Raw genomic sequence first — 26389 nt, forward strand, 5'->3', positions numbered from 1 at the left:
ACAGTCTGTACTTGGCTCACTTTGAAGAGGAAGTCCATCCTAGGACCAATGTCCTTTACTGGCTCTCTTATAAGGGCAGGTTGGTTAAGAGCAGAGGAAGCATTTGTTTCAATCTGTTCAAAATGCTCTTGCCTCACTTCTTCTCTATCAGTCTCTGCTTCTCCTCCTGAAATCTCTCTGGCTCCCTAATAAATTCTGCATTCAATATAAAATTACTGTTCTCCCCTTTAAGGCCCCCACTCCTTTTTGTCTTTCCTTATATTCCTGTTTTAATCTCTATACCAGGGGTCCGCAACCTTTCTTGTGCCCAAGGGCACATTTGAGCAATCAGGAGAGAGGGGCGGGCACCAACCAATGCACGCGCGTGGACGCACACACACTACACGTAGCTTGAGAGGAGGCCTCCAGTGCTGTGCCAGTCCTGCTAGCGGATGCGGACATTGGGCCCGACTTGTGGTGTGGGCAAGCAGCCACTGTTGGCAGCACTGCGGTCGTGGGCACCGACAAAAGGCTTTGTGGGCGCCATGGTGACCTTGGGCACTGCGTTGGGGATCCCTGCTCTATACCCTTAATTGCTCTCCACACGTTTCTTCATTCTACCACCAGTGTCACTACAGTACTACTCTCGCTTACGACCCTTCTCACTTGCTGCACCCGACCTGTGTAACTCTGTCCCTCTCAATGTTTACTGAGCACTTTCTCTAACTTCAAAATCCGTCTAAAAACTCACCTTTTAAACAAACTACTCCATAACTACAGTATGTTCTTTAATGCACTCAAATGTATGTCCCCCGTGCCAAATAGTTTTCTCTCAATGTTATATGTATGTCTTGTATATTATTCTATTCCTTTCATTGTGTTGTAAAGTTTGTAAAAAATATGGAAATATGGAAAGCTGTGTGTGTGTGTGTGTGTGTGTGTGTGTGTGTGTGTGTGTGTGTGTGTGTGTGTGTGTGTGTGTGTGTGTGTGTGTGTGTGTGTGTGTGTGTGTGTGTGTGTGTGTGTGTGTGTGTGTGTGTGTGTGTGTGTGTATTGTTCAATCTATTTTTGGTTCCTGGAGTGCCTTTTTTCCTTAATACCCAACTGGCTAATGCAACCCACAGCGCTGTCATTCCTGCTCTGCCACTGTTGAAACACACTGTTCTACAAAAAGTACAAATCGAATTATAGTGCAATGACTTTTTTCAACAAAAAGTGAAATTATTAAGGAGATATTTGCTCCTGCTCTTCTGTTCCTGCGAATATTATATGGACTTGGATTGACTCCACTTCTGGAGCAGCACTATTTCCAGAGGATTGTATATACTGTATTTAATATTTTCACTTTCACTAGTGTGTTCACATGGTTAAACTCTAAACTGTATTTGCGCTTGATTTTTAATTTTTTTTCCCTCTCTTTCAAATCTAATTATAGTCCTACATGATATGTTTCTCTTCCAGCTTGCAATTCCTTTATGAGGAGAGTAGCTAGGGTAGGGCTTAGCTGGCGATGTCTGCTATGCAAAACGTACAATACCCAACCAGCTAATGCCACGCACAGCGCTGTCACTCCTGCTCCAACACTGTTGAAACGCAGCTGCGCGGGAACGATGGTGCCACGTGAGGAAGCGGCAGAGTAAGTGCGAACCAAAAGCATGACCCAAGCGGAGGCCCCTCCCATGCCGCACTGCAAGCATCTGGATAAGGCTGCGCTTAGTGCCCAGCGACGTGACTTCTCACTCCAAAACAAATCAATTGACTCCGTCGCAAGTGCTTATAGGAAGGGCGACAGAGCGACCAAAAATTTTGAAGCCGGGTAAATTTGATTTTTTTTTAGAGACAGTCGCCACATGTGACTGTCTCTAAACCAATCAGAGTGCTGTCGCCCCCTTCGTGATGTCACTGGCCTTGCTAATGGCGACGGGTGACGTCATAGGTCGCGTCGCCGTTGCCAGCACCATAAGTGCGGCCTAATAAGCGGTTCAGCCCACTACCCGCCCTCACTACTCCCCATGGCACCCTCTGCCACCACTTATCCCCAAATCCCCAAGGTGTCCTACTCTTCCCACCCTCTATGCCCATATGTCACCCTCTCTCAAAGAGTGAGGCTGAGGAAGGAGGAGTAGGACACCTGGGACCAGGCAGTCACTTTGTACTAGGCCTATAGTGCAAGCTCAGACCTCACTCTATACTGATAGCATTATAGTCAGGTTACATTTGCTGCCTGTGAACAGTGCGGTCAGGTTGTAGTGTATTGTGCAGTCTGGGGGCTAGACGTAGGTGTGTGGAATGTACTGCAGATTATACTCTATACACTGACACGGAGTATAACCAGGAGTGGCAGCAGTTTACTCACTTTACAGTGAGTAAAGAAACTGACTCTGTATAAACAATGATGCTGAGTTTGAATCGGGAACCTGGTTGACTTCCTGGTGTCAGCTCCTTGTAACCTGGGGCAAGCCAAACTATGCCAAACTAGGGGTACTTTACAGGAACAAATCCTCCCTAAGTCTCCTGGTCAGAAAACATCGCACAGCAGATGCTAATGCCAATTATTGACTATAGAGACATAGTATATGACTCGGCACTTCAAACCCACCTTAGCAAACTTTCTACAATTCAATTTGTCATTTTGTTCTCCAATGCAACTATAACACACACCACTGCGAAATGCTCAAAGAACTAGATTGGTCATCACTCGAGTCTAGGCGCACAGTTCACCTTTCCTGTCTTGCCTTCAAATTCTTTATGGGCAAGCTACCCAGCTACCTGAACAAGCTCCTCACCCCTACCACATACAGCACCTATCACCTGAGATCAGACTCCAAAAGACTGTTCATGGTCCCAAGGCTCAACAAAGTATCCGGCCGCTCCTCCTTCTCTTACCGTGCACCCCAAAACTGGAACAACCTACCAGAGACTCTTACATCCACCACCAGTCTAAATTCTTTCAAATCTAATGCTGTCTCACATTTTAATCTGGTCTGTAACTGTTTCATACGCCCATAATATAAATTATCTTTAACTGTGCATGCAATGTCTTGTATATAATGTATACCCTGCTCATTATGTAACTGTATTTGTAAACATGTATTATTTGTCTTAACTCTGTGCCCAGGAAATACTTGAAAACGAGCGGTAACTCTCAATGTATTACTTCCTGGTAAAATATTTTATAAATAAATAAATAATAAGTCACTTTTATCTCCCTGGGCCTCAGGCTCACAAAACATAGATTGTAAACTCATCTGGGCAGGAACTGTCTGTCTGTAACATTCCTATGTGCTGCGTACCGCATACTGTGACACACTTTGAGTTCCATTGGCAGAACAGCGCTATATGAAATTAATTTACTATTATCATAACCAGACTGTATTGATGCAATGCCAGGTCACCTCTAATGGCGCATTGCGCCATAAAATCCCTACCACCAACTGAATATGCGCTACCTCTGACAAATTCCTGCCTACACCCCTCCCCTTTATATTTAGTTTGCATGGTGATTAGAAGGTTTTTCTGAACTATTTATTAAGGTTATAGCAGTGCACTGAATCGGAGGTTCAGCTGTAGAGCCGCTGTTTCTGGGAGGCTGGCACTTTTTTTTGTTGTTGCTACATAGCAGTAAAGCAGGTTCTTTGCCTTTTTATAAAATGATTTTGTGGCTGGATAATCTGGACGTGTTTGCCAGCTCTTGCAAACTCCAAATCAAAACATAGGCCTTTTGTTCTACAAAAAGTACATATCTTATTACCCCTACATGATATCGGTTTCTTTTCCAGCGAGCAATTCCTTTTATCGGACCAATTTAAAATGAGTACCAGATCTCTCCCTGCTGTGTATAAACAGGGAGCTTTTAGCTCTAAGTTTTTGTTGTCTTCTAATTGAGCAAGAACACATTAATAACTTTGTGGCTGAAGGTTAAACTTCTCTTGAATGAAAGAAAGTAATATTTTTTTGTGGCACATCTAGTACGTGAGTTATTTTTGTTTTTACAGTTTTTAGACCTCCATGTTTTTTCTTTCAACCCTTTTGCTACGTGGGGGCAATCGACTTACTTGGCAGTAAAGAGTTTAAATCTTTCTAGTTTCTGGTGCTTTTGTTGCAGCATTTTGTCTCTACCGTGTAATATGTTGTGTTGGAGGTGCCTGCTGTACATTGGTGTACTTTTAAAAAAAAAAAATTTAAGAACTGGATTTGTTAAACCTCGATCCCATTTTATCAGCTGTTGATCATCCGTCTCTTTATACGGTATGTATATGTATATATATATATATGTGTATATATATGTATATATATGTGTATATATATATGTATATATATATATATATATATAATGGTTAATGTGTAGCAGAGTGAGGCTACCGTGTTTTTCTTTTGTCAAAATATTTCTGTATTTGTAGCCCCAGATTTTCCCAAATAGAGAAAAGAACATAGGAAAAGGGGAACCTGCTTAATGTGTCATTTGATGGCCTTATTTATTAAGTACTCACCCCCTTCCTTGGTCTGTTTTGCATTCTATGTACCTTCTGCCATACTGATTTGATCCCAGTCTCTCTCTTGTGCTCGGTGCCTGGAAACTTTGACATATTCCCAGTTGGGAAAAAGACTAGACTCCTATCCCTTCTTCTGCGTCTCATCGAATTATTCCGAACTGAAAATAATGCCCCAAACGTTGCTCAGTCCTGTGTGGTATAGATCATCATCCCCCCTCTCTTCAGGAACACTGAGTTTTCACCACCTATCTCTTTAGGGTCCAAAGTCCAATATCCAATGTAAACTATTAAGATAGTCTCTGCTAGTTGATTGGTCAGAAAGGACAGTCCCACTTCAACCACCCTCGAAGGAGGAGCCTGCAAATCCAGGGCAGCTTCTCACGCCACTATTCATGCTGAGGTCTGCAGAAATGCAAATCAGCGCTTTGTCTTTTGTACCCTGTGTGCTTGTTGTACATTACCTCACTGTGTTACTATAATGCTAATTAATGCTGTTTAGTGGTGCTGCTGTTAATCCCTTTCTGTGGAAAAGCTGCCTAATTCTGTTCACTGCTAGTTGGGTCAGCAATACAGTGGAGAAGGGAACTAGGCCCATTTTTACTAAGAGGTGCTACTCCATAAGACACCTTCCACCACCACAAGACAGCTTAGAGCCTGTTCATTCAATAGTTTGTCTTCCTGTGCTGGAAGGTGTCCTATGGATTAGCACTGCTCGGTACATATGGCCCTTTATGTCATACATTTTTGGTTTGAATAAGTGTCCCGCAGTGTCTGGACTATCCATGTGCATCAATTGCTAGAGCGGATCAAGGTACTGACTTCATAGGGCTGTAAATCACAGCATGCGGCCGTGCGCGTGCCGCATGCTTTTCCTGTATATAGTGCCGGGAGCTGCAGGTAATGTATGTGTGTGAGTATATGTGTGTGCATGGGTTGTGTGAGTGAAAGTAAATCCTAGATAAGATTTTTTTTTTTAAAGAAAAAAAACTTTTATAAATATTTTTTTCACACACACACACATCCAATTCTTACTGCTGTCGCTGACCTTCCCCTACCCTAGGGCAGCGGTGACCAACTCCAGTCCTCAGGGGCCACCAACAGGTCAGGTTTTCAGGATATCCCTGCTTCAGTACAGGTGAGCCACTGAGCTGAAGCAGAGATATCATGAAAACCTGACCTGCTGGTGGCCCTTGAGGATTGGAATCCCTCCCCCCTCCCTAAGTTTACATTTTATCTTGGCAGATGTTCAACTTCCTTTCTCTCCCCCCCCACCCCCCTCCTTTCTCGTTTCCTAGGTTTTGGGACGGCAACTCGTAGCAGCTCAACGTAGTTGGCCAAGTGTCTCATGGAGAGCGGCAAGCACTACATTTAAAGTGAGAATTTTGCTGCACCTATTTGGAAACCGACTTTGATATGGAACTGGAGCAGTTAATCCCAAGCCTGCATTGGCTGTGTGCTTCCTGCCTGCAGGCTATTTCATGCCTTTCTAGAATAGGATTTTTTTTTTATCAATTAATCCAGGTTTTGTACTTTTTTCATAGCTCCATAACCACATAATATTTCCCAGTGTTATGGAAGATTTCAATGACAGATTTTGGGAAATCCAAGCCACAGAAATATTTTACAGCTACTGTACATCACCATGAACCATTAACTGAAACCTGAAAACGGTTGTTAGACCACCCACTGAATCCTAATTTAGTTTTCTTCTGTTCTCCTTCCCAGGCATCAGACTTGCAAATTGAGTTGAACAAGAAACCTAAAGAGAAGCCAGATGTGGCAAGCCTGGTGTTTGGAAAAACATTTACTGACCACATGTTAACCGTGAACTGGAGCAATGAGAAGGGCTGGGAGAAACCCAAGATTAAACCCTTCCAGAACCTTTCCCTTCACCCTGCCAGCAGTGCACTACACTACTCTGTGGAGGTGGGTTACAATTGAGGTAGAGCGGTGACGAGTCACGACTATTAACATTTGTTTTGTCAAATCGTTGTGTCTCCTTTGAACTTTATGCACGTCTTCAATGTTCCAAAATATGACTTTGGGTTTGGCGCTGTGGACTGAATGAAAATGTTCTGACTGAAGTGTAATGAAAGTGGGATCAAACCAGATGTCAGGGCTTTGAAACCTTGATGGTATTTTTCTTTGTGTCCCTTCTGTGGGTTTGTCCCGTTAATCCCTTGTGCAGGATAATTACATGCAATGAATAATAAAGACAAACACAGTACAACACCTGGAAATGTCTGTGTGGAAAAATACTTCATATAACAAGTGTTGGCTGCAAAAGTGCTTCTAGTGGTGAACAAATGTGGATAAGAGAATAAATAAAAACATTTTATTTTTTTCACATTTATTTATCTTTAAAATTATTTATGCATATTTGTTCACCACCAGAAGCACTTTTTCAACCAACACTTGTTTATATTGTATTTTTCCACACGGACGCATTCACAACACAGTACTATGTTTGTCTTTATTTTTCATTGCATGTAATTAACCTGCATATGGGATCAATGGGAAAAACCCATAGACACGAAGAGAACCCCATCAACGTTTCAAAGTAGTGACATCCAGGAATGAGCCCACTTTGAATGAAAAATGTTGACTAATCACGTGTAATCCGTACAGCACTAAACGAAAGTCATGTTTTTTGGAACAATTAGAACTTTGATTTAAGAAAAATCAGGAGACTTTGTAGGCTGCGACTTTTGGATTACTTGACATTTATGGTGGTACTCTATTGTAATAGTATGGTTTATTGATGCATTGTTTGACAGCCCTGACCTAGATGTAACGTGTCCGATTGTTCCATCTCATGCACGATGGTGTAAGTGCCTCTATCTTTCTCACATGTTCCTATGTGCTTTTCCTTAACGATTGCAGCTTTTTGAGGGCATGAAAGCTTACCGAGGGGAGGATAATCGGATCCGTCTCTTTCGGCCGATGTTAAACATGGCGAGAATGCACAGGACTGCGCTGAGAGCCTCACTGCCTGTAAGTTTCATTCATGTAATTTTACTCTTCTGTTTACTTAGTAGAAGGTGATGTTCTATTAAACCACATCAGGAAACCTAGCCGCATGTCAATCACGTCTGCTTCAAAGAATAGAGCAATTCTGGTGTATGGGATTTAAGCTTCAGCATGATATTGTGCTGCTCTCTCAATACGGATGTTCCAGTCCATGGATCATATCCCGCATTTAAAAAAAAAAAAAAGTTTAATTACCACTGAAAAATATCTGACAATGCAAACCCATACATAATAGAACTACACCATCTAGCAACCCAAACCTTCTAACTGCAGAATATAGACCAAAAATACTTGAATTATTATTACTTGTACAACCCCACTGGCCGTACTTGATTCCCTCTAACATCATTTGAACATTAGCAGAGGAAATCCCACAAAATGTTATGGCTGTCGACAGTCTGCAGATCAGGCTGCTTTCTTTTTTTCTTTAGGAAGACAAGCTTGGAGGGAATTGTTATGGAACGTGAATCTGTGTGTCAACCTGTTCTTAGAGCGGATAAAAATGCATTTCTGTGCATGAAGGATAGATTGTGCAGAACAAGGTGTATCTCTCCCTCTCTCTCTCTCTCTCTTTCTAGTCATTTGACCAGGCAGAGCTCCTGGAGTGCATGAGAAAGCTAATTGAAATTGACCAGGATTGGGTACCTCGTTCTTCCACCGCCAGTCTCTACGTTCGGCCAACCTTTATTGGAACAGAGGTTAGTGTGAGCCATACATACACACCAGGTGCAATCTGAAAGTGTATCCCAATTAGAATTAAATGCCTCTCAATGTTTGCCATCTTCAAGTGGAATAAATATATTCATTTTGATGGTACATCCAGTCGTTATTGATTTGTCAAACCAATTCAATTGTATTTATTGGCGGACATACTTCTTGTTTTATTAAAATGTGTGTTCTGATTTGTTGCTGCAATCCAACATTTTTAAAAAGCCCTCCTAGGTCCTTCCATTATGTAGCTTTAGATATTAAACCCCCCAGATCTGTATTGTAAAGATATTTGTAAATAATAACAACCTTCTTGGCTAGTAGAAATGTTGGGGAAGATGCTCAGTCATTCATCCTGTTCTCTCTTTAGCCGTCTCTCGGAGTCTCAAAGTCCAATCACGCAATGTTATTTATCATCATTGGACCGGTTGGACCATACTTTGCTACAGGTGGCTTTAGCCCTGTGTCGCTTTTGGCTAATCCCAAATATGTGCGTGCCTGGGTTGGGGGCGTAGGGGACTGCAAGTTGGGTGGGTAAGTAATAATTTCTTATGTATTGTAATAAAACATGATTATTATTATGCTGCTGGAAGGATAACGTTCCTAATATGTATATATGTACCCATCCTTTACTTCGTTAGGATGAGTTACTTACTGAACCTACAATAACTTTCCACCGCCCTCCACTTTTGGTTTGGGTTAAAGGAGGTGCCCCTTGCATGATTAGGGAATCCATATAGTGGTTCTGTTTAAAATGATGGAGAAAGGGACTTCATGATTTTTGCTGTGTCCTAACTAACCAGGATATTGGTTTCATTGGAACTATACAATTCATACTTCCTCTGCAAGCATTTGTGGTCACTCAGGGACGCTCTAACTTACAGATGCAGTGGGCTTTGGTAGAATAATCTGCTACTAATATGGTTCTTTTGTTTCTTTGCTTATACAGAAACTATGGCCCCACAATCTATGTTCAGCATGAGGCAACAAAGCAAGAATGCCAGCAGGTGCTGTGGCTTTATGGTGATGACCATCAGGTCACTGAGGCCGGCACCATGAACTTCTTCATGTACTGGATCAATGAGCAGGGTGGTAAGTCCCTAACCGCTTATATTTGGGTCAGCGCTGTAGAGGGAGAGGGGGGTTGGCCCGGTATTAAAGGGGTTGCACCCCATATGGCCACCCCCTGACCTCACCAGGGAGGCAAAGGGTTAACTGGACTGCGGTCCAGGAATGTGGCTTACACCTTGTCATGTCAGGAAACTGTATGTTCCCCTGTTCCCATGTTTCATTATAATCCTGTATTTTAATGTTTTAAAGTGCATTTCTGTATCTCCAGTTGTGGAAGTCGCAGAGAGTTGAAATTTGGCCAATATGTGGAGTCACTGTAGGCATTAAAAACTGGCAAATTTCGACCCACTGAGCCCACCAGAATGGAACTTATTAATATGTGTAGATATTAAAGTGTATATGTATGGTATTTTGGATCTGCTCTGAAAATGCAGACTCCATCTGCTATGCTAATAGGTCATGAAGGGCAACCGGATGATTGAGCATAAGCACTGTGATCAAATGTTAACTGCCCTGATTGTTTACACTAGGAACCAAGTACTAATCAACAAACTCTGCTACTCTAATTGTTACCTGAGGGCGGAGAATCATCAAACTGGAGTGGTTTGTAAGTGTTATGTCTACACCTACAAACAATGAAGATCCTATCAGATACTTCATTTGGTAGACTGGTCGTCGCCCCTGATTTAATTATGGGGCTACAGAAATAAGACCCTCAGAGTCCCAGTACACATGGGCTTACTAGCTGGGGGGCATGGGTTAATCTTTGTCCCCACGTTAGGGATTGGATACAGATAAATGTTCACCAATAGTCTGTATTCAATGTTAAGAATAGCAGCAAAGGATGAGAAATGAATCTCTGTATGGTGCTTCTAATTCCCAGAATAGTGCAATGAAGGCAATATAGCCCAGGAGTCAAGGGTTGAGTCAAATCAATGAAAAAATGTATATATGTGACAGGGTATATAGCTCACCAAATAAAGCCTGGTTTGGACAGAAAGCATATAACCACCCTCAAAATGAAATCACAAAACAGCCCCTATATAGAAGGACTCCCAGTGCATTCACTATAGAGAGGGATGGTGTCCTGAACCAAAGGCTGGAGCCATGCAAATACCCTATAGTCACAGTCACAATGTAAGAAATACAGATAAATGACTCACATGATAGACCCCTTATGCTCCATATACGCGTGCATCCGTCCGTTGTGTAGATCAAATATGCTTTGAGAGAAGGTAGAGCACTGCTGAAAAAAGTAGGGCTGGAGGCTGAGTAGTGAAAATTAAAAATGCTTTAATAGAGATGCATGGTAGAGGACCCTTTTTATGTAGCCTTTGCTACCATGCATCTCTATTAAAGCATTTTTAATTTTCACTACTCAGCCTCCAGCCCTACTTTTTTCAGCAGTGCTCTACCTTCTCTCAAAGCAATGTTAAGAATAGGGTTACACAGGTATATAAACTGTGTCAATCCTACAGTTTTTAGTTGGTTCTTCTGATTCCATCTTGAATGTCACCGGATTGCTGGAGAATTGCTAGCTGATACTTCTCCATCCCCCAACCCTAAGTAAGTGTTACCTTCTTGTCTGTTAATTGTACTATATTGCTGTGTTCACCTTTTTTAAGGAATAAATATATTTTATTATATCTAAGCCTCGTTCAGTTCAACCCAGATATTTGGTGTTCATTATATTTTGTCATAAGCTACCGTGACGAGCTCTATAATTAACTGGTGGCAAGCGGTGGGATTGAACTGAACCTATATTACAGTGTTCTGCGGGACTCTGTCATATAGTGGGAACTCGAGAGTAATTGCGAGTTCCTGGGACTAAAGATATTGAACACACACAGTAGTGCAACAGTTAACACAAGTTGTAACACCACCTCACTGCTGCGACCGTGAACCATGAGCGAGGCTGAAGGCTCATCCAACATGAGGACCCGAGCTCAGCTGAAAGACAAGTGCCGTGAATGTGGACTGCCCTATGAGAACCAGGAGGTCGCAGACATGGTTGACGCAATCGGTGACTATGAAGCCCGGCTTGCAGAGCCTCAGGATACGGCTCAGCTTGCCCTTATACAGCCACCCGGAGATCAGGGAAGGAACCCAGTGCCGGGGCGGCGGAATCTCGGAGAGGGAACGAGTGCACCTCCCGGGAGCAGTGCAACAGAAGGGGTACTGGTTGCTGCGGCTACCAGTCCGTTCACCCCTGAAATGTTGGCACTGATTACTGCGTGGGGAGACAGAGGGACACCGGAGGAGCGGCTGCAGTTTATCACTATGGCAGTGAACAGACCCGCTTATTGCCCCCCTGTCCAACCCAACAAAGATGAACTCAAACTGGATCAGCACAGTCTCACCAAGTTCGTGGAAGGTACTGATCAGATCGACTGTTTTCTAAAGAACTTTGAAACACAGTGTCGGCAGTACAAAGTGCTTCCCCAGCACAGGGTTGCACGTTTGGACCCCTTACTGTCTGGCTTGGCTAAGCAGACGATGATGGCGCTTACAGATTAGTATGCTGATGACTATGAACACCTGAAAGAACTGTTATTGTTCCAGTACGGTTTTACCCCTGAAGCCTACCGGGGTAAATTTCGGCAGGAAGAGAGGCAGCCCCAGAAGTCCTATGTCACCTACGTGACCCGCATGGTTTTGTACGGGATACGCTGGGTGGAGGGCTATGAGGCACGGACTTACCACCGCCTGCTGGACCTCATCTTTCAGGAGCAGCTCATGCAGCAGTGCCCGCCGGCAGTGAGGGCTTGGGTGTACGACAAGAAGCCCAAGACTTACCAGGAGGCGGCGAGGCTTGCAGAAGACTAGGTAGCCAGCCGAGCCCTGATGCCCGCCAAGGCAGCGGTGGCGGCAGCACCGGCCAGAAAGTCTGCCAATACCCCCCAATGGACTCAGAGGCCGCCTGCGGGCAGCAGTCCACCGAAGGCGGGGGAGCTCCGGCACGAGCGCCGGTGCTACAACTGAAACCGCCCTGGTCACATCAGACCAGATTGCCCGGAACCCCTGCGTTCCGGTGGACCCCATCAGGGGCAACGCTCCCCAGCTGCGAAGCCGGTAGCCCGCATGCGGGTGGCTTCCACCAAAGACTCCGGACCAGTCATGGAACCAACTCCCAGCGAGACGTCCCATGCAACGCCTGTCCCGGTTTCATCGGTGCCTACAGCCAAGAGCGGAAGACATCTCAGCGCGGACCTGCAACAGACGGACGGCTACCCGTAATCTGTGTCTCCACGTTAGGGATTGGATACAGATAATTGTTCACCAATAGTCTGTATTCAATGTTAAGAATAGGGTTACACAGGTATATAAACTGTGTCAATCCTACAGTTTTTAGTTGGTTCTTCTGATTCCATCTTGAATGTCACCGGATTGCTGGAGAATTGCTAGCTGATACTTCTCCATCCCCCAACCCTAAGTAAGTGTTACCTTCTTGTTTGTTAATTGTACTATATTGCTGTGTTCACCTTTTTTAAGGAATAAATATATTTTATTATATCTAAGCCTCGTTCAGTTCAACCCAGATATTTGGTGTTCATTATATCTTGTCATAAGCTACCGTGACCAGCGCTGCACATGGTTTTGTCTCCTTTTTATATTATTTTCTCTTGTACTTGGCCCTGTGGAATCTGTATCATAATAGGATGCACTTGTCCTGACAACATTAGCACTGATTGTGTGATGTAAGGTGTTGCACTATAGGGCAACTTGCACATGCATAATACTTGTGTAGTTAATAACAAATAACACACACACTTTAAATGCATTCTGGAAAATTGAATCTTCTAATCGATGTTAATATGCAGTGGTTGACAAATCACCAAAAAATCTACTCGCCACACAAAAAAATCTACTCGCCACCTAGTACCAAACGTGTGCTGCTTGGGCCAATAGGAGCTCGCCACAATGTTAAATCCACTCGCCCGGGGCGAGCAAATGTATAGGTTTGTCGAACACTGTTAATATGTATAGGAAATTCACACAATATTACATTTTTAGTGCCATCATTCTGTTTTTTTGTGTGCCCGCTACCAGTGCAACCACTGTTTGTTTAATAAGAACAGCACTTTTTTTTTTATATATATATATATAAATGTCCTTTTTTTTTGTCTGACAAGTTTCAGTTTTCGTTTTGTATTTACAGAGACGGAGCTTGTAACCCCTCCATTAGATGGTTTAATTCTGCCTGGTGTGACGAGATGCAGTTTGCTGGACCTGGCGCGGCAGTGGGTACGTTTAGGATATAAAGGTGTAAAGCAGACCATGTATTTCAGGGTTTGTTAATGCTTGGTGATGGTGTTGTAAATATAATGTGCGTAGAGGTGGGAATCCAAGTCTTTCTCACATTTCTAGGAAATAATTTAAATCCTTCTGCGTGCTGCATCTGGTTCTTATATGTATCTGGAAAACAGACAAAAAATGGGGGAGCACAGGTTGAGGGACTATACAGACGTTTGGAAAACTGCACGGTATAGAGCTGTGAGGTGAAATATGGTGTACAATAACGTAAACACGTACACGGCCTTGTGTAAATGCTTTCACATCAAGGTATCTTTACTTTAGGTGTCTTCTCTTCTGTGTTCTTTCCGCTTATAATTTTCTTCTCCTCTGTTGTGAAGTTGAGCGTTTCTGGTCTTCTCCACAGGAATGGTTTGCGATGTCGTCCTCAGGGTTAAATGAAACGAGAACAAATGCGTAAGGGACAATACAGAATATATAAAATATATCTGGGGTAGACAACTGTATTAAAATCAGAAAAGCAGAGGAATACTGCATCCACTCACACGGACAAGCGTGAGTGATCTCTGGAGGGAGGTGTCTTTGATGGCACCTCACTGCAGGGCTGTCACGCACCCCACCTGCTCTTTGCACCAAACAAATAGGGAAAAAAAGGGGTGAAGGGGCGGAGGTGGGTTTAAAATGTAACCACGTAAGGTTAGCAATAGACTCACACGGCCATGTGTGAGTATGGACTCAAATTGGTATCTCTTCTCCCCTCTCTGGAGCTTCAAATCCAAACCTTCAACTGAGTTTGTTAACTCACTCAAACAGTGCCTGGATCACACGATATTACACAAGGGTGCAAGGGTGAAAAAACGTGATATTTATTGGCAACAACAGGACAGAGTCCCAACAAAACATTAAAAAGCACTTAGTCAAAATGACTTAAGAGCTAGGTGTGCATAGAAACAGCCAGTCTATCAGAAAATGTTTGTGCAGGATACTCAAGTGCGCAGCTAACTCTCCGCGTCCGGGTGGTATGCTGTGCTCCTGCTTCCCGCTTCTGACGGTGGCTGAAGTGGTAAAAAAAGTCTCAGGGATACTAGCAATGCGTTTCGCCCTTCTTGGGCTTCCTCAGGCTCCTTATATGTATATGATCAGATCTGTCATCTCCAATAATAACCACAACAGTAATCACTTCTTTATTGAGCTACAGGGTATGAGTGGTGAGCAGCACAAGTTTGTGAGCTTGTTTACATATTCTTTACGCTGGAATTATAGTAAGCGCTTGTGCGCATCACGTTGTGCGTGCACGTGGCTCAAGCGTTCTGTGTATATAGGCCAAATGATGACGCGCGCGACGAGGCCATGACGTCACAAGGGTAGGTTTTTTCCCTTCCTCACTGTAATTAACTCACAGTGTCACGTGGCACGGCAGCCGCTCGAAAAACACATTTCTTTGTCTTTCCACACAGCTGCCGGGCCAACGCTCTCTGCCGTGCCTGCGCACGTCTGCACTAGATACGCTGTCACAGGGAGACAGGTATTTCTCATTGACGCGTGCTCATGCGCTTACTATAATACAGACCTTAGGGCAAATACGCAAGTCCAGTAGTGGCCAACTCCAGTCCTCGAGGTCCACCAACGGGTCATGTTTTAAGGATATCCCGGCTTCAGCACAGGTGGCTTGGTCATTGAACTGAGCCACTGATTGAGCCACCTGTGCTGAACCAGGGATACCCTTAACCTGACCTGTTAGTAGCCTTTGAGGACTGGAGTTGGCCCCTCCTGGTCTAGACCGTTAACTCCTAATAGAATAGTTGAAAATAGTTCCACTCAAACTCTTTTTGTTGCTATAGTGCTGTTCTTACCGTCACCACGCAGATCTCTGATTACAAAACAAAGAGAAGGTGTTTGGTTAGACAAGTCCGGTAGGAGGGTGATATTTTTGGCAATAATGAAGTTTGGAGTTGGGCTGTACTTTATACAAGTTATGAGCGGAAAAGTCGGTCCTCCACCAGAGCATTCTAACTATTGAGACTTTACCACCACAGTTGTGTATATTACATGTCCAGCGATTCTGATCTTGCAGGGAGAATTTAAAGTTTCTGAGCGGACAATAACCATGGCTGATGTGATCAAAGGGCTGCAGGAGAACAGAGTAAAGGAAATATTTGGTGCAGGAACCGCCTGTGTGGTGTGTCCAGTACACTGTATACTTTATGAGGAAACGGTGAGTACCATCAAGGTTCTTGTGATGAGATATTATACAACATGTAGACATACCGATTGAGTCCCAATACCTTCTAAACTTTTCGTACACATACTCGATTGAAGAAGATATTGCACTATTTTATGTTTTTATCTCTCCTTTTTGGTGTGATATTGCTGTCCCCTACTTTGGAGAAAGTTGAAAATTCCTCATCAGTCTGTGGGCAAATAAGTGATTAAAAGTACCTTTGGTGTTATGTTGGCATTTACACAAGCACACCGCATCCTTCAGGCTCAAATTGTATAAGGCTGCTTTCTTCTACATCCTCTATGGCGGCCAAATACTAATGGGATAGCTCCTCTTCCTCACAGCTGGTAGGATAAGCGCGTCTTGTGACCACAATATGAGGGGGTGCTATCCACCTCCAGTTATTCCTGTCCTAGCTCAGCTGAAGAAAGGACGCCGGGCATGTTCGCTGCCAGTTTTATTTTTCATGCATACTTTTTGTAAGGGCCGCGTTAATGTCGGACTAAACGGAGTAGGAGGTGATTTCCCTACCGCTTTGGCGCCGGCAGGTGTTATAAACCCCCCTCTCCCCCCGCCCCAACTGGTCAGGTTTTAAGGATATCCCAGCTTCAGCTCAAGCGAAGCAGCATGTCTGTTCCTTCTACAGTTTCAGGGAACCAGAAAAGCAGATCAGCCTCAGCAAGGGGCTCAGATTGTTACACCCAGGAAAGAGTTTCTGGAGCGAAATTAGTTTGCCTTGTAAATCTGGTACTAAGCAGCTATTTGGCACCTGCTCATTAATCACCACACCTAATTGTAACAAACTGCACCTAGAAAAGATCTAGCCCCCGTTGGGGAGGGGGTTTGAAACACTTGACAGCTATATAAAAAGCAAGTGTTCCCCTACTTATTTGTTCCCTTATTGATAGAAAGACGCTCATATTGTCAAGCCTAGAAAAACTGTTTCTAAGGTTAAATATTGTGCAGAGTGCAATGCTAAACTTTCTGCCTTTAAAAAGGCCCAGATCAGACTTCATTGAATTTGCAGCTTGACCGTTTCATTGTTATTCAAAACAGGCAAGTATCTTAGAACTTGGGGATTCCTCGTCGGAGGAAGTGACCCAAGCGAGCGCAGGTTCCTTTAAGATCGACGCTATAGACAAACTCTATTAAGGATATGAAATTGACTGAATATTGAGGACACCAGAGAAGAGCTGGGGATCCTGAAACACATCTTTTTTGGCTCTAAAAAATAGTCTAGAACTTTTCCTGAACAAAGAAAAAACCGTGTCAAAGCTCCAGGAGGTTGGAAATAAAGCCTTTAGGCAGTAGTAGAATGATAATAGGAGTTGACACCGGAAAATAAAGGATTAAGGGGCTGCAGTTTTCTGTGTTCAGATAGATAATGGTGACAAGGAGGGGACACGGGGGGATAACCAATTGTGAGGTGCAGTCACTAACTTCCCCCCCTTACCCTGGCTATGCCCGGCGTGGAGTACCCTTTACTCACGATGATACGCCGCCTTGTTCATCCTTTCTTGCAGCAGCTGCCCTGACGCTGCCAAAAGCGTCTCCTCCAGGCATCCGGTGGTGAAGCAGATTCTCATACACAGCAATAGAACAAGGTAAGAATCAAAAAATCCAGCCGCTCCATGATACAAAAAGTAGGCACTCACCAGCAAAAAAGGGGTTAAAAAGGTATACTTTAATGGACTACATCAAAAACAAAAGAACAGGCAGTACTAACTACTCTCCCACATGTTTCATGCCTTGAGAAAACGCCACAGTAGGCGTGAAACATGTGGGAGAGTAGTTGGTACTGTCTGTTTTTTTGTTTTTTATGTAGTCCATTAAAGTATACCTTTTTAACCCCTTTTTTGCTGGTGAGTGCCTACTTTTTGTATCATGGAGCGGCTGGATTTTTTGATTCTTACCTTGTTCTAGAACTTTTCCTGGTCACATTTCTATTAAGGAAATCGTGAAGATTGAATGTTTTTCACTAGATTAAAGACCAGCAGTGACTATAAAATTCATGAAAATGTACCCCTTCAGTAAAGAGTAAGAAATACAACCACCCCCCTAGAGAATGGATCGTCCTTTAAGGCTTCTATGGATCGAAGAATAGAGGGTGTTTTATGCAAATAATACGCTATCGGAATGACGCTGAAACCAGCAGTGGTCTGTATCTCATGAATAGTCAGAATTTGGATATCCAATCTGGATGATAAGATTGATGCAGGAACATCAAGACTGAAACTCTTAAAGGCATTTTAAAATCTTAGAGATTCAATGGGCTTTTTGTGTGACACTTCCAGGAAAGTCATCAGGCTAGCAGGTAGATCCTGAGCATATACTATAGCTATAAAAAGAGCGCTATGGCTTAAAATATGGGTTGCGGACACCTTGTCCAAGAATAGACAAGTGTCTTTACCTTTATGAAGGTGCTTATCGCTTCCTAGAACTACTGGATGATATTTCCAAGATGGCTGGAGGGAGAAATCAATTTTTACCCCATCAGAGAAGGTTACGGCTTTAATAATTCAACAGGCCTCCAAGACAAGGTTTTCAGGATGCAAGGTCTTATAGACAAGGGAGAACTTAGAATCGAATTGGAATTCACGACAACAGCAAAGCTGAGGCCAGGGCCGCTCTGTTCAACCAGCTTTATAGGGGACAATCAAGAAGCAAGACCCCTATAGGGGTCTGGGCCCCTGGCCAGGATACAACGTCTCTTGGGTGTAGACTGGTGGGATTTCTGGACCGCTGGTCCAAACAGAGTCCTGTCATGGATTCAGCAGATTCTAGGCCAGTGGAGTTCCTGGAAGTATACAACAAAAGACAGAAAAGCCCAATGCTACATCCAATGTGACAAAATATATAGTAAATAGTATATAGTTAAATACTTAAATAATAATAATCCCATGAGTAAGGGTCATTTAGTTAAACCCTTTGTCCAAAGCGTTATAAGCTTGCAAGCCACGTCGAGGCATAACCAAATTTGCAGGTCCTAACGCTAAACTGTGAAACTTCCTTTTTTTACCTCTGTTGGAGGGAGAATGACCGCAGTGAGTGTGCTTACAGCAAAATGAAAAAAACCTTCCCTCCTTTAAAAAGTGAGAAGGGGCGAGGTTAAACCCTGGGAGGAGGGGCGAGGTTAAACCCTGGGAGGAGGGGCGAGGTTAAACCCTGGGAGGAGGGCCGAGGTTAAACCCTGGGAGGAGGGGCCGAGGTTAAACCCTGGGAGGAGGGGCCGAGGTTAAACCCTGGGAGGAGGGGCCGAGGTTAAACCCTGGGAGGAGGGGCCGAGGTTAAACCCTGGGAGGAGGGGCCGAGGTTAAACCCTGGGAGGAGGGGCCGAGGTTAAACCCTGGGAGGAGGGGCCGAGGTTAAACCCTGGGAGGAGGGGCCGAGGTTAAACCCTGGGAGGAGGGGCCGAGGTTAAACCCTGGGAGGAGGGGCCGAGGTTAAACCCTGGAAGGAGGGGCCGAGGTTTAACCCTGGAAGGAGGGGCCGAGGTTAAACCCTGGAAGGAGGGGCCGAGGTGAAACTCTGGGAGGAGGGCCGAGGTTAAACTCTGGGAGGAGGAAGGGCGAGGTTAAACCCTGGGAGGAGGAAGGGGCGAGGTTAAACCCTGGGAGGAGGAAGGGCTGAGTTTAAACCCTGGGAGGAAGGGCTGAGGTTAAACCCTGGGAGGAGGAAGGGGTGAAGTTAAACCCTGGGAGGAGGGGTGAGGTTAAACCCTGGGAGAAGGAAGGGCTGAGGTTAAACCCTGGGAGGAGGGGCCACTAACCTCCAAACAACTGATACCAGTTGAAAATGGAAGTTAACACACACACAATGTGGTGGGTTCTGGGATTAAAGCTTGCTGGGGTTGGACTGTTGAACTGCTAATCTAAAGATTACCTGTTTATTACAATAGACGTATTGATTTTTGTTACATACAGAAGTACCACATACCCACCATGGAGAATGGACCTGACATCGCAAAACGTTTCTTCAAGGAGCTAACAGACATTCAGGTAAAATGCTTTTCACTTCTGACCTGCACATTATTTTGAGAACGTACACACAAAATATCTCACTCTGAGCTCTTCAAAACTAAATGTAGTCCTTTTTAGTGCATTTAAAATCAACATTTAAACAGATCACCCATATATGCATGTTCCTACATGATTGTCTCCCGGAACACTAGATCTATGTTTCCATACAGATTAAGTTCTTCTCCTAATAATACTCCTTACTTTACTAGTTGAAAAACCTATCAAGGTAGCCCTAGAAAGACCCTTGTATGGCTGTAATAGTTCTAGCACTGTGATTTGCCTGCGCTACATCTAAACAACTGAACAATATCTTGCTTCACAAAATAAAAACTAATATCCATTCTATAGCTGCTGGGACTACTGACTGTAGTAAGATTAGTAAGCATACCGACCAAGCCCCTGTTTTACGCAGGGCACTCCCTAATACTTGTGTAAGGTTTCATTTTTCCACTTTCTCCTTGATAAAACTTTCATTGAATACATGTGGGTAGTAATTTAAATCCTTCTTTTTGTACCAAATCTCCCAGTTTTACATGTAGGATTATAAATATTTAACAAACTATCAGTGTACAATGGTGTTGGAGTCGGGATTCTAACTAAATGCAATAAAATTTGAATTCCTGCTATTTAATTGATGCCATTGTAAATAAATAGTCTATCAATTATCTTCATTACTTACTCTGGACACTAGAGGGTGACATTGGGCAATGAACAGGAGACATGTTCACTGTTAAAATATTCTTGAGTTTGCTATAATATAATCAGGGGCGCGCAAACTTTTTTTGCTGCCCCCCCTGCCTGCTTATCTCTGTTCTGAGCCCCCCTCCTTACCTCGCACGGCGTCAACTGATGCTGCGGGGTCACGTGACATCACGTCACGTGACTCGCAGCGTCATTTGACGCGTGTGACGTCATTTGACGCCGCGTTGCCATGGACACAAGTGACGCCGCCAGAATCCAGGTAAGTTTTAGAGTTGCAGGGGCCTCATGCGACCCCCCCGGCATTTAATTTAAATGCCTCTGCGAAGAGCGCAGGGCCTCTGCAACCGCCCCCCGCCCCCCCAGACAAATCCAGCGCCCCCACTTTGCGCAGCGCTAATATAACTGACCTCTTTCAGCTGAGGCAATAGATTCACTGGCAATAATAGTGGGGCTACAGACATATACACAACACACTGTGTATATGTAATATTATACCGATTTTCGGGCCCAATGATTAGACCCAGATTCGAACAATCTTGTTTGTAGTTTTCTTCCCAACGTGTTTATTTTACTCTCAAAATGTGAGACACACACGATCAACATAGAGCTTCGTCTGATTCTTTTTCGGTGTTCCAAGATATTTCAGTTATAAGACAAATTGATTATTATTTACATTGAAACATTTTGATGAGCTAAATCACAGGGTTGCTCTCTGATGTGTGTCCTGCCTGTTTTTCTTTAGAGATGAGGATATTCTTTACTCCTGAAGATGAGCATACCATATTTATGTTGATGCTGATTATTTCTGTCCATTGTCGGCTACACAAAGCTCCTTGCATCTTAAATAATGTAGCCCCAATCTCCATTCTGTCGCAATGCTTAAATGACTGGCTTTGTATCCCCTGGCACGATCGAATAAAATCTCCCGTTGGCTTCAATGGGTGTTTGTGCGATTAGTGCCTCGTTCGGCACTATCGGAGTTTAATTAATAACTCCCATTGTAGCATTAATCTCTTCAATACTATGATTCTAGCAAATCAATAATTTAGGGTGCTCATCTGTCCTTCCAACACTTAAAAGGTTAAAGTAGCTTCCCCCCTACTTTTATTTTAATTAAAAAAAAAATATTCAGAATATTGACGAGGGATCTCCTGGAGCTGAACTGAGCTATTTTTAGTTCCGAGGATCCCCTGCTTCCGGAGAGATTTGCCTGTTTATGTGCTGGTGTTCCTGGTCCCTTTGGGGATATCAATATGGCGGCCATCCAAGGCTAATTCCCATGGGCCAAGGTAAAGAGAATAGTCCAGGCACACGGTCTTATCACAAAGTAGAAACTTTAATCCAGCCTAAATCCATTCCCATGGGCCAACAGGAAGCCGCAATGTAATCAGAGCTTAACATCGCAGCTTCCTATTGGACAACCCTGGCAGCCAGCTGTGCTTTGACTTTCATTCTCCTAGCACGTATAAAAGGTAAATATCTTGGAATCATGGTGGACCCCGGAGCAGCGCGGTTCGGTTCCGATTCTGCAAATGCATTACACAAATGGGGGTGGGGTGGTGTAGGGGATTGCCATTTGCAATATTTCTAAAGAGATTAAAATGCTTGCGATAAATAGAACAAATGTTTTGATTTGGCTTTTTTGACAACCTGCCAAAAACTTAACCTAAACTCTGTCTCCACAGTACGGGCGTAGCACCAGTGATTGGTCATACCTTGTTTGAAATCGGCTGGACGTCTGTCGGATCCTGCATTCCAAAGCATTGCAATCTGATTTCTATTGTTAAGGGTTTTTGGCTTTGATCATATGATTTGGGGTGGTCATGGTAAAGGCGAGTGAGCTCCTACCTCCACTTTGCATACTTGGCATCTTCTACTCTTTTTTTCCCCCTCTCCATCCTTCCTTGATTATGTTTTGGATGTAGTGCTTGAATATGGCTGACCGCTGATCATTTGTATTTGAATGTTGTAAAAGGAATATGAGATTACGATCTTAGATCAACTAGAAATGCAGTGCAACTATATAGTAGACTAGTGGTTACAACAATCGTGCAACAAACAGACTACGTAGCTTCCTTTTGTACTGTACACTCCATAGTTAACATGCCTTCACAAAAATCATTGTCATCTACATACAGCCTGGAATAGAGCTGCTATACACGAGGCTCGGGTTCATCCCAGCAATATGATGCAGAACACTGTTTAGAAGAACATTTTCTGATGCTTTTTTTACCCAAAGCTCTTAACTGCGCAAGTTGCGTTCAATTGCATGACCTGAGTTGGATGTTAAATGTGCTCTATTCCAACCCCCATTCCTTAGTTATGCAGTGTTGCATTTTAAAACTGCATAAGCACATACCAAATGTAGGAAGGATACTTAAGCAGTTGCTCCTGCTGTGCAGGTGTATGAATACTTGTACATAAGCATAACACTACATTAAGCATGCTGGTTTTCTATACAGGATATGTATATTGACTAAATAACTAACTTCAGGATCCTTGGCTGCCAAAGGTAAAATGTGATGAGAAGGGGTCTAGGCAATTAATTGAATACATGTACAATGTTTTCCTGCAGATTCTGTTAAAGGTCATCTGCAAATGTTTCCCCAGAGATAATACCTTCAAACCAGACACCCCAAACCATGCCATCTCTGTGCAGCAAAATATATATTTATGCATATACTGTATCGGTATACGACTGCATTAATCAGATGCAGATTCACAACTTCAACCAACAGGAGCTGGAGAAAGACAATCAATTTAACTGTTCTATACTTACAAGAACCTTACTAAATCACCAGAAACTACAAGACAAATAAGTAAAACGAAGGGGGGGAACTGTCCCATGACTGGATTGTACAATGGTAGAGCTCACGTATCTTTAGTAAACCAAACATGACTTTGCACTGACAAGAACCAATAAGGACTCTTAGTGCTCACATACTGTACATTTGGTAGATGACCGTAAAGGTTGTAATATGGCAATTCTATTGCACGCCAATGGTTGTTTTGGCATTTGCCTTCAAATAGTATTATTAGGGGAGACCATGTGTTCATCTTCACTACCTCACTGGCTCAGACTCTAACTACTGCTGCGGTGATGTGAATGTATAACGCTTTGATGACACAACACATTACAACATGTACTTATTTTTATATTTATATAATGTTTTAAAGGGTAAAAGTGACCTGTACATTAAATCTGATTCATTATTGGAATATAACCATGTCACACTACTTGCATTAAGTTTCCATACAGAGTCCATAACCTATGTATGTATCAAAAACCTAGTCTTCCTACATGCTCGAGAAGTTTGAGGTGAGGGATGAGCAGGAAACCAGTTTCCGGTGCACTTGGGTGCAAGTGGAAGGACCACCAATTAGGTGCTGACATGGGCAGGTAACCTCTGTTGGAGAAATTTCCAATGCATTGCAACTAATGGTTTAATGAACAACACAGTCATGTACTTGTTTTCATGTACTTGAAAAGAAAGGCAACTTTACTGCCCTCTTTTGCGTGTAGAAATTAGCAAAGAAGGGTGGGGAGCCGTGTTGGTACTTTCTTCCATGTAGTAACAAAGGAGGGAGAGGGAGTAGGTGGCATGAGACCTGTTATTGGACCAACAAGTAGTTGATATATATATTACAAGCTTTTGAACCTCTCGGGATCCTTCATGGGTATCATATCTGGCTGCCCGATGAAGGACACAGAGAGGTTCAAAAGCTTGTAACATATCAACTAGTTCTTGGTCCAATGAAAGGTCTCATACCCCCTACTCCCTCTCCCTCCTTTGTTACTACTGTGGAAAGTAAAGAATACAAGACGACACAGCAATGTTTTCCCCAGCTGCTTTATTTTCGACCATCATTTGGCTGAATGTCCAAGCTTACATGAGCAGAGTGGCCAAATCTTGACCAGACTCTAATATTACTTTTCTACATTTCCCAGCTGAACATTTTCTTATCCTAATGCAGTAATATGAGATTAAGGGGGTTATTCATTAAACGGCAATAATGCAAACCATGGGCACTACTGTACGGGATAGAAGCTCTCATCGAAGTCCACGGGAGTTTCCGTGTGATCAACACTATTGTAGTTTAACGACTGGCTCTCTAAATGAGATACCTGATCAGAGCTTCCATGTGTTTAATATGGCATGAGTGAGTTCATTTTGGTTACTTGTTGTTTTTTTGACTTTCACATTGAAGAGAACGTTGAGTGATGTATATTTTTGTATGGATCAGGGATATTAAAATTATGAGCAGAACCTTGTGTTTAGTGTTATCGCGGTAAACCACAAATTCATTTTTGCAAGCCTACAAAAGAAAAATCATCTTCTGTGTAGCTTTAACAGTGCTTTGGGTAAAGTATCAAATGCTCATTTCTGGTGTAGATGTATACTAAAGACAGAATAATTGTTTGTGTCTGTATACACATTCTGTTCAGAAAAAAGGGGACACGTTTTATTTTTCATCATCAAATCACAACATTTTCATGAAAATGTGAGCAATTATAGGTTTGTCACGATGTAATTATTAAATTTTAGAATTATTTGTTAATTAAATATTTTCTGGAATCGGTGACTGCCTGATGACCTCAGCAAGTGTATTGTTACAAAATGTTGTTGATTTGAAGAAGATAAGTGCTTGTGACAGAACAAGAATTATGATCAAAACGCTTCCATAAAATGTTTCCTGATAAAGGACGGTCGCTAGGAGGACTGAATAAGCAAATTTGTAAAACAATGTATTCGGGAGTAGGAGCAGCTGCATCAACGCTCTATCAATTGTGTGATCAGACAGTGGCGTTCCCGTCTTCAGATGTGCGTTTCAGCAGGAGGATATTTTGAACACACACTTTGAACTCAAATTTGATAGTAATGTTAGTGTTTCAGATTACAGCAGTTTAACTCATATACGAGCTACGAAGGAAAAACTCGTATTTCTCGTTTAATGCACATGAACCTACCACAGTGTATCTGGTACTTGTGGACATAATATAGCGACATCAATTTAGTTATCAGTTGATTTGTCTACATTGTGCTTCTTTATACAGTGTTAATCTACATAACAGACCTACAATTGTGCACATTTTCATGGGGATTGAGCGAGAAATATATCAAATATGTCAAAATGAATGGGGCCCCTTTTTTCCCCTGAACACAATGTACTGGTGAGTTGAAACGATTACATTACTATGCTAGCAATTGGATTTACAGTATTCTTTCTAAGATTCTTCCAGTAGAACCACAGCAGCACTTGGTTATGTCCTAAATTGTATGTATTTCAACTGTTTTTCTTTTGTTTACTCTGGACTTCTGCTTACTTTTCCCAATAAAAATGAAAATTTGAACTGTTATTTTTAAAAATAAATATGTTAACATTAAAAATAAAACCCCTGTGTGATGTGATTCTGCTGCCCATCAAAATTCTGCATCATAACTGGATTAGACAATCAAAATGTTATGCCAAGGATTGATGATTCATAGGAGTTTATCAGTCCATTGAGTTCTACTATTGGTCAATTCAGAAAGAAGATTTTCTGACATTTTTTTCAATACTGGTGCAAAAATAAAAATGTGCTTTTTGAGCCAACCATGATCATGTACATAGTGCAACTGGTGGAAAAAGGCAACCTCCTCTGGCGCTGAGGTGAGGGCTTGAAATTTCTTCTGTTAGACTGTGACCTCAGGAAAAAAGAGAAAAAGACAAAACATGCAGGAAGCCTGCAATGGTGTATTACCCAAGGGATAAAAATTATATAAATATTAGGAGCAATTTATTATAAAGTTAAAATGATCATAGAATGCAATGTTATACACACAATTTTAAAATAGAATAAATGAACAAGTGCCTTGCACTGGGATCCCTGACGAAGAAAGACACCATTAGAGCTTTCGAAACGCGTTGGA

General features: G+C 42.8%; 1 protein-coding gene and 1 long non-coding RNA gene across 2 annotated transcripts in view; one reads left to right on the top strand and one right to left on the bottom strand.

The window, feature by feature from the left end:
* LOC142497524 (uncharacterized) overlaps nt 1-4795 on the bottom strand; it is a 29726-nt gene extending 24931 nt beyond the window's left edge. The window contains exon 1 of the long non-coding RNA XR_012802267.1: nt 4470-4795. This is a non-coding gene — a long non-coding RNA (uncharacterized LOC142497524). The remainder of the gene's footprint in view (nt 1-4469) is intronic.
* The window catches only part of LOC142497522 (branched-chain-amino-acid aminotransferase, cytosolic-like), a 38793-nt gene extending 12921 nt beyond the window's left edge, over nt 1-25872 (top strand). The window contains exons 2-11 of the mRNA XM_075605401.1: nt 5768-5845; nt 6198-6398; nt 7356-7466; nt 8081-8200; nt 8581-8744; nt 9160-9302; nt 13441-13526; nt 15610-15750; nt 19680-19754; nt 22163-25872. Of these exons, the coding sequence (XP_075461516.1) occupies nt 5768-5845; nt 6198-6398; nt 7356-7466; nt 8081-8200; nt 8581-8744; nt 9160-9302; nt 13441-13526; nt 15610-15750; nt 19680-19754; nt 22163-22201 (1158 nt within the window). The 3' untranslated portion in view covers nt 22202-25872. The remainder of the gene's footprint in view (nt 1-5767; nt 5846-6197; nt 6399-7355; nt 7467-8080; nt 8201-8580; nt 8745-9159; nt 9303-13440; nt 13527-15609; nt 15751-19679; nt 19755-22162) is intronic.
* Nucleotides 25873-26389: the final 517 nt, after the last annotated feature.

The sequence above is a fragment of the Ascaphus truei genome, chromosome 6, assembly GCF_040206685.1.
Source record: "Ascaphus truei isolate aAscTru1 chromosome 6, aAscTru1.hap1, whole genome shotgun sequence".
NCBI lineage: Eukaryota > Metazoa > Chordata > Amphibia > Anura > Ascaphidae > Ascaphus > Ascaphus truei.